Consider the following 15,439-nt stretch of genomic DNA (forward strand, 5'->3'; position numbering starts at 1 on the left):
AGCTCCCAGATGAAATGTAAAGTTAGAATGATACTGGAATCTAATTAAAGATACAATGATTAGCAATAATAAAGTGCTTTCAAACTTGACAGTGCAGCAGTCACTGGGTTTTTGGTCCATCAAAATTCATGGTTTGCAAATGTTTTCCTAAGTGGCTTAGAGACCACAAGGTGCATAATGTCCCATATCGCAATGTCTAGATAGGCTGCACATTATTTCAAGGGTTCTGTTATTGGTCAAAGGTCTTTTAAGATGGTGGAGCATAATTTTAAGGTGATTGGAGGAGAGTATAGGAGAGATGGCAGAGGTAGTTTTTACACAGAGAGTGGTGGGTGTGTGGAGCTCCCTGCCAGGGGTTGTGGTAGAGGCAGAGACATTAGGAACATTTAAGAGACTTTTAAACAGGCTTATTGTCTAAAGATTATTCCCTAATGGGAAAAAGATTCTGGTTGTCCACTCTAGCTATGCCTCTTATCATCTTGTATTGCTCTATCACCTCTCATCATCCTTTGGTACAAAGCAAAAGCCCTACCTCGTTCAACCTATTCCCATAAGACAGGCGTCGTCTTGGTAAATCTTCTCTGCACCCTCTCTAAAGCTTCCACATCTTATAATGAGATGGCCAGAACTCAACACTACACTGCAAGTATGGTCTAACCAGAGTTTTACCTCATGGTCTAGAACTCAACCCCCCACCCCCCGACTAATAAATGCCAATACACCATATGGCTCCTTAACCACCCTATCGACTTGTACTGCAACTTTGAGGGATTTATTTCTGAAAATTTTCCTGGTTTGGCTCAATTATATCTTGTCATAGTTTGATAGTCTCTGCTGACAAACTTCCAGTCGAAACTTACACTCAGTGGCCACTTTATTAGGTACACATGTATGCCTGCTCGTTAATGCAAATATCGAACCAGCCAATCATGTGGCAGCAACTCAATACATCAAAGCATGCAGACATGGTCAAGAGGTTCAGTTGTTGTTCAGACCAAACACAGGATGAGGAAGAAATATGATCCAAGTGACCTTGACTGTGGATTGACTGTTGGTGCCAGACAGGGTGGTTTGAGTATCTCAGAAACTGCTGATCTTTTGGGATTTTCATGTACAATCAGTCTCTAGAGTTTACAGAGAATGGTGTGAAAAACAAAAAAACATCCAGTGAGTGGTGGTTCTGTGGGTGAAAATGCCTTGTTAATGAGAGAGCTCAGAGGAGAATGGCCAGACTGGTTCAAGATGACAGGGAAGTGAGAGTAATTCAAATTCCACGCATTACAATATTGGTGTGCAGAAGAGCATCTCTGCATCTCAGAGCACATCACATCAAACCTTGAAGTGGTTGGGCTGTAGCAGCAGAAGATCACAAACATTCACTCGGCCACCACTTTATTAGGTACAAGAGGTGGTTCAAACTAAATTTTCTTATCAAAGTACACATATGTCACCATACACAACCCTGAGATTCATTTTCTGATGGGCATACTCAATAAATCTAGTAACCATAATAGAATCTATGAAGGACGACACCAACAGGGCAGACAACCAGTGTGCAAAAGACAACAAACTGTGCAAATACGAAAACAAAGAAAATAGTAATAATAATAATAATTATAAATAAATAAGCAATAAATATCAAAATCAGGAGATGAAGAGTCCTTGAAAGTGAGTCCATAGGTTGAGGTAACTATTCAATGATGGGGTAAGTGAAGTTGAGTTGTTATCCCCTCTGATTCTGGTTGAGGGGTAAAACTGTTCCTGACCATGGTGGTGTGAGTCCAGAGACTCTAGTACCTTTTTCTTGATGGCAGCAGCAAGAAGAGAGCATAATCTTGGTGGTGGGGGCCCCTGATGATGGATGCTACTTTCCTGCAACAGCATTTTGTGTGATGTACTCAATGGTGGGGAGGGCTTTACCCATGACAGACGGGGCCATATCCACTACTCTCAAGGCTATTGGTGTTTCCATAGCAGGCTGTGATGCAGCCAGTCAATATACTCTCCACCACACGTCCATAGAAATTAGTCAAAGTTTTAGATGTCTTGCCAAATCTTCACAAACTCTTAAGAAATTAGAGGCGCTGCTGTGCTTTCTTCATAATTGCACTTTCATATTGGGCCCTGGACAGGTTCTCTGAATGATAACTTCAAGGAATTTAAAGTCACAGACCCTCTCCACCTCTGAACCCTGATGAGGACTGGTTTCTGGACCTCCAGTTTCCTCACCTTGAGGTCAATAATCAGCTCCTTGCTCTTGCTGTGTCACCACCTTTGATTTGGCCAATGACAGTGGTGTCATAAGCAAACTTAAATATGGCTTTGGAGTTTTGCTCAGCCTCAGTCATGAGTGTAAAGAGAGTAGGGCAGGGGGTAAGCACACAGCTTTGTGGTGCACCTGTGTTGATAGAGATCGTGGAAGAGATGTTGACGATCTGAACTGACTGGGATCTACAAATGAGGAAATCAAAGATTCAATTGCACAAGGAGATACTGAGGCCAAGATCTTGAAGCTTATTGATTAGTTTTGAGGGGATGATAGTATTGAATACAGAGCTGTAGTTGATAAAGAGCATCCTGATGTATGCATCTTTGCTGTCCAGATGTTCCAGGGTTGAGTGAAGGGTCAATGAAATGGTATCTTCTGTGGACCTGTTGCACCGGTAGGCAAATTGGAACAGATCAAAGTTGATTCTTGGGCAGGAGTTGATATGTTTCATCACCAACCTCCCCAAAACGCTTCATCACTGTGGATGTAAGTGCTACTGGACAATCAAGTACCTAATAAAGTGGGCACTGAGTGTATATTGGTGATTGAAATTTTCAACCTGATATATATATATAATACCATTTTGTACTCACAGCCCAGATGTTCCTGCATCTTTAACTTAATAAATCGTGCTGGATACTTGGTGCTCATAACTGGATGGTTTTGAACACACTCCAGATTCAGATTCAGATTAATTAATTTTACACACATACATTGAAACAATGAAATGTGTTTGTTTGAGTTAATTTAGGATGTGCCGGGGGGCTGCCCGCAGATGTTGGCACACGTTCCATAGCATACTCGGTATGGTATTCCATTGAAGCCATTCACACAAGTACATTGTATTTTCCATTATTTTAGAGATACAGCAGCACAGTAATAGGCCCTTCCAGCCCAACAAGCCCACACTACTCAATAATGCCCACATGACCAATTAACCTACTAACATGGAACATGGGAGGAAACCGGAGCACCCAGAGGAAACAAACACGATCACAGGGAGTACATACAAACTCCTGTCAGCTGCAGAATTGAACCCTGTTTGCTAGAGCTAGAGGCAAGCACGGAGTCATAGAGCACTTCAGCACACAGGCCCTTCAGCCCATTTCATCCATGATAGGTTGTTATTGTGTCTCATCCCATTGACCCACAACAGGACCATACCCCTCCCATCGATGTCCCTATCCAAACTTCTCTTACATGTTGACTGGAACCCACATCCACCACTTCCACTGGCAACTCATTCCACACTCTCACCACCCTCTGAGTGAAGAAGTTCCCCTTAACTATTTCACCTTTCACCCTTAACCCATGACCTCTAATCCGAGTCTCACTTGACCTGAGTGGAAAAGGCCTGCTTATATTTACCCTATCTATATCCTTTATAATTTTGTATACCTCTATCGAATCTCCCCTCATTCTCCTACATTCCAAGGAATAAAGCCCCAACCTATTCAACCTTTCCCTATAACTTAGGTCCTTAAGTCTTCTAGTTTAGGGGCACTTTCTTTCTCTGACACTGACTGCTTTCTCCAGAGTCTAGCAGACAAGGATGTAAGTGTATTGGCATCATATTCATGGGGCAAGCTGTACTGGGCAATTAACAAATTTTCTATCAGTGTTCCTAATGGTAGCTCCTCACTTTTTTTGTGTAGATCGACCTGGCCTCACCAGCATAAACAAGATAGAAAAAATCCAGGAGTCCTTCCTCCTTGCATTCGAACACTACATTAACTATCGCAAACACAATGTTGCCCACTTCTGGCCTAAACTACTGATGAAAGTGACTGACCTACGAATGATTGGAGCTTGCCATGCAAGTCGCTTTCTTCACATGAAAGTGGAATGTCCAACGGAGCTTTTTCCACCATTATTCCTGGAGGTCTTTGAAGATTAAGAACTTAATTTGAAACAGCTGCACTACATAATATCGTAAACTGTATTAGCACTACTGAGTGATGTTTAATTGCACTTCACACAGTACCTTTTTCCAGAAATGATGGAGAAACATTCCATTAATGCGGGTACTAGTGATTTTGAGGACGTAGCGCTTTTTTTGTACACATTTTCACTTGTGTGGACTGATGTTGTACATGTTTGTTTTTGGATGAGATGATATGGTATAATATTGTTTGTGGTAAGGAACTCCCAACACAATATTCAAATATGAGTTTTCTCCTGCGTGGATTTCAATGGAATTAAATCGACTAAATGCACTAGTTGCAGGCAAGTCACCATTGCCAAAGGCTTAACTAATTTGATGTTTTTAGGGAAATTTAGAATAGTTCTGAGGTGAAAAATTAAGAGATTTTCTTTCACTGGAGCTAAAATTCAAATATAAAGAAGATAACTACTAGGGTGCCTCTCCTCTACCAACATCTGTACTATATTCCGATTGTGATTTATTCATTGAGAAACACACACAGAATGCTGGAGGAGCTCAGCAGGTCAGACAGCATCTATGAAGGGGAAAATACAGTTGATGTTTTGGGCTGAGACCCTATTCTCCTTCATAGATGCCCCCTGAGTTCCTCCAGCATTTTGTGTGTGTTTCTCTGGCCCCTTCCTCCTTTCCTTTCTTCCATACTCCACTGTCATCTCTGATCAGATTCCTTTTTCTTCAGCCCCTTAACTCTTCCGCCTATCCCTTTCCAACCAGATTTCCAGAATCTGCAGAATCACTTGTGTTACTTATTCACTCAAAATGCTAGTGGAATGCAGCAGGCCAGGCAGCATCTCTAGGAAGAAACGTCGACTGTAATTCTTCCTACAGATGCTGCCTGGCCTGCTGCATTCCACCAGCATTTTGTGTGTGTTGCTTGAATTCCCAGCATCTGCAGATTTCCTCGTGTTTACTTATTCACTGTTTATGTAAATACCCAATTATGTAAATATTGTTTATGTAAAGGAGCAAAAATAGATGCTGTTATATCGTGTTGTGCAAATGAACAAACGTGTATAAACTAGCATCTACAAAACCTCAATACACTTCAGTAAGAATAGAGTCTAAACAACACAGTAACTAACCGAGTTAATCAACTGCCTTCTAAAGCAAGTTACCATTTGCAGCAGCTGACGTTGCACAGACTGTTCCACAAGTAGACAGTTCCAATCAGTCCAACTGAAGAGGCAGCCAGAGATTTTAAGTGGAAAATGTCATTAGGATTGCTTTTCTGAAGTTGCAATTGATTACAGAGGGGAAAGGGAAAAAGGGCTCAAATCTAGCTTTAGATATGCTGCATCTTTCTGGAACACTAGCCTTGAGCATCAGCAAGGGAGAAACATCTCTCCCTCACACTGACATCATTCATTTGGCCTCCGTATTCCACTGAGAAGATTTTCTCTGTATTTACTAAATGCAGCTGCTGTCTATCAGGAACTCTTTTTATTAACTGGGAACGTGCCTGTGCAAGATCCACTTCTTAACCAAATAGATCATCCAGATTAATCCTTTTTTTTGAGCTTTTACTCATCTCTAGATGTCATAAACACTTTCCACAGCTTGAGAGAGGTTATTTTTACGGTGCTAATCAGTTTGCAAGTGGTGCTCTCAATGCCTCCCGTGAATGGAGCTTTAACTTCTGCAGTTTATTCTCTGCAAACTGTGGGAATGAATACTAGGGTCTACAATGTCAATATATATGCCTTGATACTGATCTTACAGTGCCATGTACCTTGTTCAAAAGTACCAGGAATCCATTCTCTTTGCAAACACAGTAGTTCTAGATTAACCTTGCTGATGAGAGTTTCAGGATGAAGGAATGACTTTTTGTTAGAACATTTTTCCATGTTACTTTATTTTGTTTTAATCTAGAACAGGCGTTCCCAACCTGGGGTCCACGGACCCCTCGGTTAATGGCAGGGGTTCAAGACATATAATAGGTTGGGAGCCCCTGGTTTAGAGATACAACGCAGAACAGGCCCTTGCGGCCCAACGAGCCACGCTTTCCGCCCAGCACCCCACCTGTTTACCCCTAACCTAATCACAGGACACTTTGCCATGACCAGTGAACCTACTAACTGGTACGCCTTTGGACTGTGGGAGGAAACCGGAGCAACCGGAAAAAAAGCCCACGCGGTCATGGGGAGAACACACAAGCTCTTTACAGATGAAGCAGGAATTTAACTCCGAACTCCGCTGCCCCGTGCTGTAATAGCATCACACTAACTGCTATGGTACCGTGGCGTCCCAAAGCCTTGTCTTTTTTTCTAGACCTTTTCCCCATGTTCTACCAGTAACGATGTGCTGACTGCAGCTTTCAACATAACTTTCTGTTTTATCTGACTGTATCATATCAGTGGGAAATTGAAGTTCAGTGCAGAACTTTCAAAACAAAAACACAGCCAGACTTATGGAATGTAAGCTTGTATCCAGCACTGAATAAAAGCTATCTTTATACAGATACACAGCGCAAAACAAGCCCCTCCAGCCCAACAAGCCAACTGCTGCCCAGCAACCAACCTATTTAACTCTAGCCTAATCACAGGACATTTTACCATGACCAGAAAACCTACTAACCGGTACATCTTTGGATGGTGTGAGGAAACCCACCCACACATGGGAAGGACGTACAACCTTTATCATAGAGGGCGTCCGAATTGAACTCTGAACTCTGGCATCCCAAGCTGTAATAGCGTTGTGCTAACCGCAATGCTACCGTGAAAGCACTGTTATGCTCCTGATTTCTTTCCTATGCTGAAGTACTGCTTTTACCCAAAACAAATCTTACAGTACAACAAATCTACATTTAGTGGCCACTTTACTAGGTACAACTGCTCATTAATGCAAGTATCTAATCAGCCAATCATCTCATCTAGCAGCAAAATGCATAAAAGCATGCAGACATGGTCAAGAGATTCAGTTGTTGTTCACACCAAACGTCAGAGCTAAGTGAATGACCGCGGAATGATTGCTGTTGCCAGACAGGGTGGTCTGAGTATCTCAGAAACTGCTGATCTCCTGATTTTCACACACAACAGTCTCTAGAGTTTGCAGAGAATGGTGCAAAATAACAAAATCATCCAGTGAGCAGCAGTTTTGTGGGTGAAAATGCCTTGTCAATGTGAGAGGTCAGAGGGGAATTGACTGGTTCAAGCTGACAGGAAAGCAACAGTAACTCGAATAACCATGTGCTACAACAAAGTTGAGCAGAAGAGCTGCTATGAATGTACAACATGTCAAACCTTAAACCAGATGGGCTGCAGGTGCAGAAGATCACACCGGATTCCACTCCTGTATGTAATAAAGAGGCCACTGAGTTTAATTGTGTCTAAATGAGATGAAAGAAAAGATGCATGACAGAGGATTTTAAGGGGCAAAAATGCAAAGGATATTAAGTAATTAAGCATTACTTTTAAGAAAAATAATTTTCCCTGAGATTTTAAGAAAGGCTTGCCCTTCCAACAGAGCTTGGTTGGAATATTGCACAGACTTTGTCAGTTCTCTGTCATTAATTTCAATGACTTTGTAATTTAATACATACTAATACCCATTAGTCAAGACGTAGCCGAATTCATGAGCTAAGAAAATTGAATGCACAGACAATCAGGATAAAATGAACTGTGTAGCAAGCTAGAATTCTAATTTTTATATTTGAAGTACAATAATTAATATTGAATGATATAGCTAAGGAAAATAAGCCACTTTTATAGAATCTTATCAGATGTTTGCACACTTAATTAAATTTATGATATTTCCTTGATATTTTTAATAAGAACGACCACTTGAAGAAACTAGAATTTAAACAAATGAAGCAAAAGTCACCTTTCCAATCTTGTTGAAATATTTAATTGGTATGTAAATATGATGGTCTGTTTGTGCTGTAATGTTCGTTGTGTGAGGAAGATAGCGATGACAAAATATGGCAAGTAAGCCTTGAGTTTGCACTGTAAGAAAATGTAAGTTGTTTTGTGTTCTGCTTAAGCAGCTGTTAAATTTGTACAGAAATATTCCATTGAGTAAATTTTACTTCAAATCTTTATAGATTCAAAATTAGTATTTCTCAATGTATTCCTATAAGAGCCTCCGCTGCCTGGAGAGCAAGCATTCATATAGGAGTAAAAACAAGTTGTTAAACTCATCTTGCATATGCTGCCTGTAAAGTATGTACTGATTAATAATTTTGCTTTCTTGTCATATGAATATTACAATGTCATGTGGTCCCAAAGTGACTCGTATGTCCAGTTTGAATGTTTGTGATTTTCCATGACTTCATGTTGAAACTGTACTTGTTGGGGTGTTAGTGAATGCACATAGTGACAATAAATGAACATATGATATATATATCACATAGGGAACGGGGAAGGGGGGCTGCACGCTAGCATTTAATTGACTATGTGCCGGAACTGATCAGGGCAGGATGCTGAAATTTGGCTTGCCTACAACCAGAGGGCACAGCCTCCGAATAGTAAGGACGTCCCTTTGAACAGAGTTGAGCAGGAATTCCTCTAGTCAGAGGGTAGTAAATCTGTGGAATTCATTGCTACAGACGGCTGTAGAGCCCAAGTCGTTGGGTATATTTAAAGTGGAGATTGATGGGTTCTTGATTAGTCATGGTGCAAACTGTACAGGAAGAAGTCAGGAGAAAGGGGTTGAGGGGAATAATAATTAGCCATGATGAAATAATGGAGAAGACCTGATGGGCTGAATGGCCTAATTCTTCTCCTACGTATTATGATCTTACCAGCACTTTAGAATCCTTCACATCTGTCCATCTCCCTGGAGCATGCCCAGGGTTGGATCAGTCTGTTCACACCCTTAGCGTGATATTTGACCCCAAGTTAAGTTATAAGCCACATTTCTGTACTGGTGCTATGACAACCTGTTCCTACCTCTGGAGCAGTACCTCACAAACACACACACACACACCCACTAACCTACAGAAAGTCCAAGTCACCGTACACCATGATGCACATCGGTCAGTGATAGCTCACTTCAAATACCCCATTGGCCTTCTCTTTCTCTACCTCCAAAGTCAGCTTCAGACCTAAAATCCTGAACTACCTGCACTCCTGAAACTCTGACCTCCTGAGCATCCCTGAATTAAACCACTCCACCTCCGGCAGCTGTGCCTTTGTCTTTACAAAATCTCAGCCCTGTAACTCCATAGCAAAGCCTTCCCCCTTCGCTGCAGCTGAGGAGTTCATCTCCCGTTTACAACACTACAGACGCTGTATGGTTACATCAGCACCTTGATCTCTGCAATGAAATTGCTGGAATAAATTTCAGTGGCATTTTACATTCCAGTAATGTGAGTACAAAGAGCTGTTTTATACAACTGCTGGGGCAAAAGTGTCTGGGCAGCAGTGGTGTGCAGAAGAACATCTCTGAACGCACAACATGTCAAACCTTAGTGGATGGGCTACAGCAGCAGAAGACCATGGATATTCATACAGTCACCATCATTATATGCCATGTCGTAAGATGCTGGTGATCATGGTTGTTCTTGGCAAACTTTTCTACAGAAGTGTTTTGCCACTGTCTCCTTTTGGGCAGGGTCTTTACCAGACAGGCTTCCCCAGCCGTTATCAACACTCTTCAGAGGTTGTCTGCTTGGCATCAGTGATCACATAACCAGGACTTGTGATATGCAACAGATGCTCATACGACCAACCACCACCTCCCACGGCTTCACTTGACCCTGACGGGGGGCTAAGCAGGTGCTACACCTTGCCCAAGGGTGACCTGCAGGCTAGCAGAGGGAGGGAGCACCTTACACTTCCTTTGGAACACCCAATTCACACACTGAGTGTGTGTGATGACTTTGAAAGCTGAGATTTAAAAGAAAATCCTCTCCAAATAAAAGTGAATCGAGAACTAGCTGTAGAAATGTATTTCATAATGAAATGCACTGATAAATGTTAACAAAAAAAACCTTAGTGAAATTCGAGCATTGGAGCCAGTGAACAAACTGTTCTCAGTTTTGGATACTGACATCCAGCTTCAAGCCTTTCTTGGAGCTTTGTTCCTGGTTTATTTGCGTGAAACATTAAATGTTGTTTTCAGTTTGAAATTACTCAGGTTGGTTCTTAGGTTTGTTTAAACAGTTATCATTCTGCTAAATGAAAAGAAACAAGCTTACATACAAAACACACAATAAGAGGGATAATAAATCGGCCATGCTGGAATGGCAGAGCAGACTCGATGGGCTGAATGGCCTAATTTTGCTGCAATGTCTTAGTCGTGTGGTCTAAAATTCTGGAAGAATTCAGCAGGTCAGTCAGCTTCTATGGAGAGGAGTTGGACCGAGACCCTTCATCTGGGCTGCCAGTGTCCAATAACTGCCTCTTAGCTACTCGAAGACTTCAAGCTCAGGAACCTGTATGAAGCAAGTCAGTGGAGCTACAAGTATGTTGATAGGTCCCAAAATTTAGCAAAGTTGGCCAGCATGGATGCCTGTCTGTACCTTGGCCTAATCTGCAGTCCTTCAGGAGGCTAACGTGGACTGCCAGAGAACACTGAAGTTTAGATTCACACTAGGTTAAATATGGAGTCAGGAATAGAAATGTAAAGTGCAGACGTTCTTCATCAGCCATCAAACTGCATCAAGATATACAACTCCCCTCCACTGCACTCGCATACTGAAACAAGGAAACCAACCTGAATAAAATAGGACCCGATCTTAAAATATGTCAGATCCACGTCAGCTCAGAATATGATACAAAGCAAACTTCTCCCCGGGCAACATACACAAAATGCTGCAGGAACTCAGCAGGTCAGGCAGCATTAATGGAAATGAATAAACAGTTGACATTTTGAGCTGAGACCCTTCACCCTCCCATAGGTACACAAAATGCTGGAGGAACTCAGCAGGTCAGGCAGCTTTCACAGAGGGGAATAAACAGTCGAGGTTTCAGTAAGAGACCCTTCATCAGGAATGCAATCAGGACCCTTCCTAATAAAGGGTTTTAGCCTGAAACATCAGCTGTTTATTTATTTCTGTAGATGCTGAGTTCCTCCAGCATTTTGAATGTGTTGCTCTAGATTTCCTGTGTTTATAAACTTCTCCCTCAGCTTGGTTTTAGTTGCAAAGAGAGAAAGTTACCATTGTTAAAAGCCACATTTTTATCAGATGGTTATGGAAACAAGGGATCAAAAGTAATAACATACAGATTTTAAATTTCAAATCAGTTGGATTTGAAATCAGTTGTATTCAAGAATAATTACCAAGCAATGTGTAAATTATTCTGTATAAAGTGAAGTTAAAATGCTTGACCCTCCAACTACGAACTCTTAAGTCCAGAGGGCACAGCCTCAGAATAGAGGGACGCCCATTTGGAACAGAGATGAGGAAAATTTTCTTTAGCCTGAGGATGATGAAACTGGGGATTGCTATAGGCGGCTGTGGAGGCCAAGTCATTGGGTACGTTTAAAGCAGAGGTAGATAGGTTCTCGATTAGTCAGGCATCAAAGGTTATGGGGAGAAGACAGGAGAATGGGGTTGAGATGGATAATAAAACACGATGGAATTGTGGGGCAGACTCGAAGGGTCGAGTGACCTAATTCTGCTCCTGTGCTCAGGGTCTTATTATAAGTGATTAACTTTCTTTTGCAGGAAAGGAGAAGAGTTTTGAGGTAAACAGGCGTGTTCTCCTCCAGCAATTGGTGGGTGTCTTTTAAGCTTTGTTTCACTTAAGTAATCCTTTTTTATCCTTGAGAACAAAGAATTTCCCGGGGGAGATTCTGGGGTTCATTTTCCTATTTTGAATGAGCTACAACTGCAGGAAAAGTCTGTCTAAAAGATTATTCTACGTTACTGTTGATAAACAAGAATGCTCAGTGTTGTAACAACTTACAGATGCAAATAATTTTAGTCCAGAAAAATCAAACTTGTTTAATTTATTGCTACTGTGTGCATTCATTTCCCTATTTGTTCTAACTCAAGTTGTCAATGTTTTTATGCCTGGGATAGTCTTTAATACCGAAGTGCCCATTATTCCTGTATGGGGTTTGACCCTCTTTGTCAGCAGAATGTCTGATCGTTTTGGCTATTGTAATCAAATTCAGTGCTGCTACATTACATTCCTTGATCAAAAATGTGCTTACTTAACTGTATAGTAATAGATTTTCCCTCTTGTAGTTCAGGGTAATTGTAATAAGCCTAACTGTTCACAATTTGTAAATAGAACCACATGTGTTAGAAACACTCAGCTAATCAGGTGGCATTCAACACGTGTTCAAACTTTAAGTTGAAGAACCTCCATTACAACCATTTGTAAGTGTGTAAGACGGCACAACTATGGATTGCACCCTTGAAATCTTTGTGGTTTTCCGATTCATAGATGGAACACTCCATCATATCAATAGGGATACTTCTCAGTCAGATACAATGAGGTCTTCACTTAAAACCAGCATCATGCTATGACATACTGCTGCAACCATACAGAACAGACTTGTAACTACCAGTATTTCACCCACGTTAGAGTTCAGAATGTACTGCACAACTACATGTTTATAACCATATGCTGGCTGTTTTCGTCAGATTAAACTGCTAAGAGAATATCAGTCAGCCTTCGTTCCACGTTGCTGTATTGCCAGACGGAATATTTAACATATAATTTCATTATTATGTGCTTTGAGTTATATCCTATTTACGTTCAACTGATCTACAAGATCTTTTTGAGATTGTCACTACAGGAATGGATAAGGTGGGTGGATGGGAGAATATGCAGTATACTTTTGGAAATCCTTTGATAAGACCCTACAAAGGTAAATGCTCAGCAACGTAATGGTTATATACTGGCACAAGCTGACAGCTAGTTAACAAAGTAAGCAATGGGTAGCAATAATGATTCACAAAATGCTATAGGAAATCAGCAGGTCAGGCAGGCTCAATGGACAGTGGCATTTCAGGATCGGGCCCTTCATCAGGATTGGAAAGGGAGGGAGAAAAAGCCAGCTTGATCTTCACTCAAAGATCATGAGAAATGGAGACAGATTCCAGCTTCTTCCCCCTTCCATTCCAGTCCTGAAGAAGGGCTCAGCCCGAAATATGGACTACTTATTCCAGTTCATAGATGCTGCCTGACCTGCTGAGTCCCTCCAGCGTTTTATGGGTTTCCAGCATCTGCAGAATCTCTTACATTATGAATGGCAATAATAGATCTTTCTCAGGTTGCCGGGTGGTGACGAGTGGGATACTGCAGGTCTGCGTACCTTGCTATACAGCTTATCACAATCCACACCAATGATTTGGCTTAGAGGAATGAAATGTTACGTTGGGGTTATAAGCAAGGACAGAATAGTAACAAGTAAAATGGAATATAATGTGCAAAACAGAATCCACTCCCCTCCTTAAAACTGAAAAGCTGTTTTTTGTTAAAGTGATATATTGAGAACTGTTCATGTGAAAAGGGTCCTGATAGCTAATGTGAAATACAGCAAGCACTCTTGAAGGCAAGTGGTACACTGCCCTTCAGTACAGGAGGATTCAGGTATAGAAGGTGTAATGCAATTATACAGAGCATTAATAATCATGTATCTAAAGTATTACGTGTAGTTCGGTCACCTTATGTTTTAAAACTTTAAGTGCAATGAAGATTCACCAGTCTGGATCCCCGGATGGTAGTTTGGTCTGTAACAACCTGGGATCCACGGAACCCCCGGGTAGTGGGTTTGGTCTATAACAGGGGGTTCCCAACCATGGGACCCCTTTGCTTAATGATATTGGTCAATGGCATAGAAAATGCTGGAAACTCCTGCTCTATGAGGAGGGAATGAGTAGATTAAGCCTCTATCGTCAAGAGTTTGTAAAAGCAAGTTTCATCTCATTGAGATTTACAGAATTCTTACCAAGTTCAACTGAAGAGATGCATATAAAAAATATTTCAAGTACCGGGGCTCACCAACTCACAGTAAGGGGCAGGCCACTGAGGCTTTGGAATTCTTTCCCTCGCGGAGACTCAAGAGTTATAGATTCTGGAAGATCACTGGAAATGGAGAAAGCGTGGGAGAGTGATGCTTAGACACAATCTAGTTGAATGGTGGAGCACGTTTAAGGGGGATTTAGACAACTCCTTATACGAACAGAAGATTCTGGATAGACTTGCATCAAACAGCATTGCAGAGAGGGAAACAGTGTTAATGTGTCATGGTAACATTCTTTCATCAGAACTGTGTTGTCTTTCATTAACCGTCTCTCCACTGAGGCTGTCTGACCTGCTGAGTATTTCAAACATGGAGCAACACACACAAAATGCTGGAGGAACTCAGCAGGCCAGCTAGCATTTACTGGAGGGGAATCAAACAGTTGCCATTTGGGGCTGAGACCATTCGTCAGGACTGGCAAGGAAGGGGGAAGAATGTATTTCAAACATACTGTGTTTGAATTTCAATTTTCAAGCATCTGCCTTTGGATATTTAAGTCTGTGATGTTTGTGTTTTCCTACTGTTAACCCTTTCTGTGGTTCCTCTGGAGCTGTTCCATAAATCTGATTGACTTTGATAACAGAAACCCAAAACCCACAACCCACCTTCACCAGCCTGTGTGATCAATGGAAATCTTGTATGAACTGACAATCTAATACTTGCTGATATTCAGGAAAAAAATTGTTAGAATCCAAATAAATTTATTATCATACTTACTGCTTCCTCTGGAGTTAACATCCTTTTTTTAAAACTGTGTAACTGATGCAATTGTGTTTTATTTTGCTGTTAAATGGCACATTAATGCTTCTGCCTAGTAATTCTTTATGTAAATGCTGATAATCTAAGGTACTTTTAATTAAATGTAAATGCAGAACCCCAAAAAAGCTAACATGTCAATAACTAAGCTAGTCAGAAATGGTTGCATAACTGTTTGTGAATGATAGGGATATATAAATGCACACTGTGAAGAAAGAGGTATACAAAGCAGTTACATGCTCTAACGTATTGTCGGGGTAGTCACTGTTGACAATCATATCATGTAATGAGTATGAAATGTTTTAGAAATGGTGCAGAAAATATTTTATGTAACTGTGATGCTGTATTTTAGTATAGATATTTTATGTAATAAAACAAACTTGGGGAAAATAATCATTGTCTGTAAAATGATTTGTTGAAGTTCTATACAGCCTGGGGTCACCTTATTAGGTACACCTGCTTGTTAATGCAAGAATGAAATCAACCAATCATAAGGCAACACCGCAATGCATAAAAGCACGCGGGCACAGTCGTTGTTCATACCAAAT

General features: G+C 41.1%; 1 protein-coding gene across 9 annotated transcripts in view; it reads left to right on the plus strand.

The window, feature by feature from the left end:
- Positions 1-15,439, plus strand: part of thrb (thyroid hormone receptor beta) — a 236,974-nt gene that overhangs the window by 157,261 nt on the left and 64,274 nt on the right. For 5 of the 9 annotated variants that reach the window (XM_073024549.1, XM_073024554.1, XM_073024550.1 and 2 more), the window contains one exon: positions 3,925-15,284. The exons of 3 other annotated variants lie outside the window; for them this stretch is intronic. In XM_073024549.1, the coding sequence (XP_072880650.1) occupies positions 3,925-4,166 (242 nt within the window). In that variant the 3' untranslated portion in view covers positions 4,167-15,284. Of the gene's footprint in view, positions 1-3,924; positions 15,285-15,439 lie in introns of those variants that run through there. One more of the 9 variants, XM_073024553.1, reaches the window with a different exon arrangement.

This window comes from Hemitrygon akajei, chromosome 20 (assembly GCF_048418815.1).
Source record: "Hemitrygon akajei chromosome 20, sHemAka1.3, whole genome shotgun sequence".
In the NCBI taxonomy this organism is placed as follows: Eukaryota; Metazoa; Chordata; class Chondrichthyes; order Myliobatiformes; family Dasyatidae; genus Hemitrygon; species Hemitrygon akajei.